At 36.3% G+C, this 1,304-nt stretch overlaps 1 protein-coding gene across 2 annotated transcripts in view; it reads left to right on the forward strand.

Moving 5' to 3' along the window:
- The window catches only part of LOC106880276 (feline leukemia virus subgroup C receptor-related protein 2), a 300,669-nt gene extending 299,796 nt beyond the window's left edge, over nt 1-873 (forward strand). For both annotated transcript variants that reach the window (XM_052966223.1, XM_014930149.2), the window contains exon 9: nt 718-873. In XM_052966223.1, the coding sequence (XP_052822183.1) occupies nt 718-858 (141 nt within the window). In that variant the 3' untranslated portion in view covers nt 859-873. The remainder of the gene's footprint in view (nt 1-717) is intronic.
- Nucleotides 874-1,304: the final 431 nt, after the last annotated feature.

Genomic DNA, 1,304 nt, shown 5'->3' on the forward strand with positions numbered 1-1,304 from the left:
CATATATACATATATACATATATATATATATATATATATATATATACATATATATATACATATATATATATATATATCTGTCACACTCTTTTCACACTTTAGTACACTTAGCTACCCACGTACCCTTTTGTTCCTCTATCCTTACTCTCTCATATTCACCATGCACCTTGTGGGTATACCCAGATCACGTCTCTCTCTCTTTCTTCAGCTGGGGGAGCTATGTATTTGCCTCTTCAGCAAGATACCTTTTGCTCTCCCTCTATTATACTTTCCCTTCCTTCACTACTCTACAGTTGAGGGGGTTCTGGTCTTGCAAGTCACCTGGTGACCTCACCAGTGCTGGTGCCATGAAAATCATCACTCTGTACACTCTCTAAAGTCTTTGGTGTAAGAAAGGGCACCCAGCTGTAAAAATCATACCAAAGCAGATATTGGTGATTGGTGCAGTCCTCTGGCTTGTAAGTTCCTATTGAAACCTCTAACCCATGCCAGCATGGAAAAGGGATGTTAAATAATAATGATGATGGTATATATCTTCCATTTATTGTACTTGTGCATAAGACTTTTACCCTTGCTGTAAGAAATGTATTGTATTTTTTGTGGGCCCCACCATGGCCAGTAAAGAAGGGGTTCTTGTTGCTTCTTCTGTTTGACATTGTATTTCTATGATTTATTTCTCCCTTTAATTTTCGCTTCTTTTCTGGTATTATTTCATAGGTATTTGGAATTCTCTTCACAATTGGGATGAGGACCATTGTAAACCAAGCTTCTGTATTTGCAGCAAATCTCTCGATATGTATTGCCTTGCTTATTGGATTAATTCTCACATGTAAGTTACTGTTTTGTGCAATTGATTGACATTTATTATTATGACACAGTTTTACATTCTGAGTTCAAATCATGCCAAAGTTTTCACCTTTCAACCTTTCAGGTTTGATAAAATAAGTCTCGGTTAATCCCTGGGGGTCAATGTAATCAATTTCCCTTGAAAATTGTTGGCCTTGCGCCAAAATTAGAAAGAATTATGACATACTCATTACAACATTGAGAAAAATACCTTGTAGTATTCCTTCTGGAATTTTATGTTTTGAAACAAATTGCCAAAGTAAACTTTACCTCTTTTCCTCCTCTGGAGGTTGATAAAACAGGGTAACAGTCAAGTACTAGGGTCAATATAGTTAACTATTTTCCCTCTTTCAAAAACTTTTCAGGCCTTGTGCTACTAACAGAATCATTGGTGTGTCAAACAAAGTGCTTCGTGTTATTTCTTTAGATTCTTTACGTTCTGAGTCCAAATCCTACCA

The sequence above is a fragment of the Octopus bimaculoides genome, chromosome 3 (assembly GCF_001194135.2).
Source record: "Octopus bimaculoides isolate UCB-OBI-ISO-001 chromosome 3, ASM119413v2, whole genome shotgun sequence".
In the NCBI taxonomy this organism is placed as follows: Eukaryota; Metazoa; Mollusca; class Cephalopoda; order Octopoda; family Octopodidae; genus Octopus; species Octopus bimaculoides.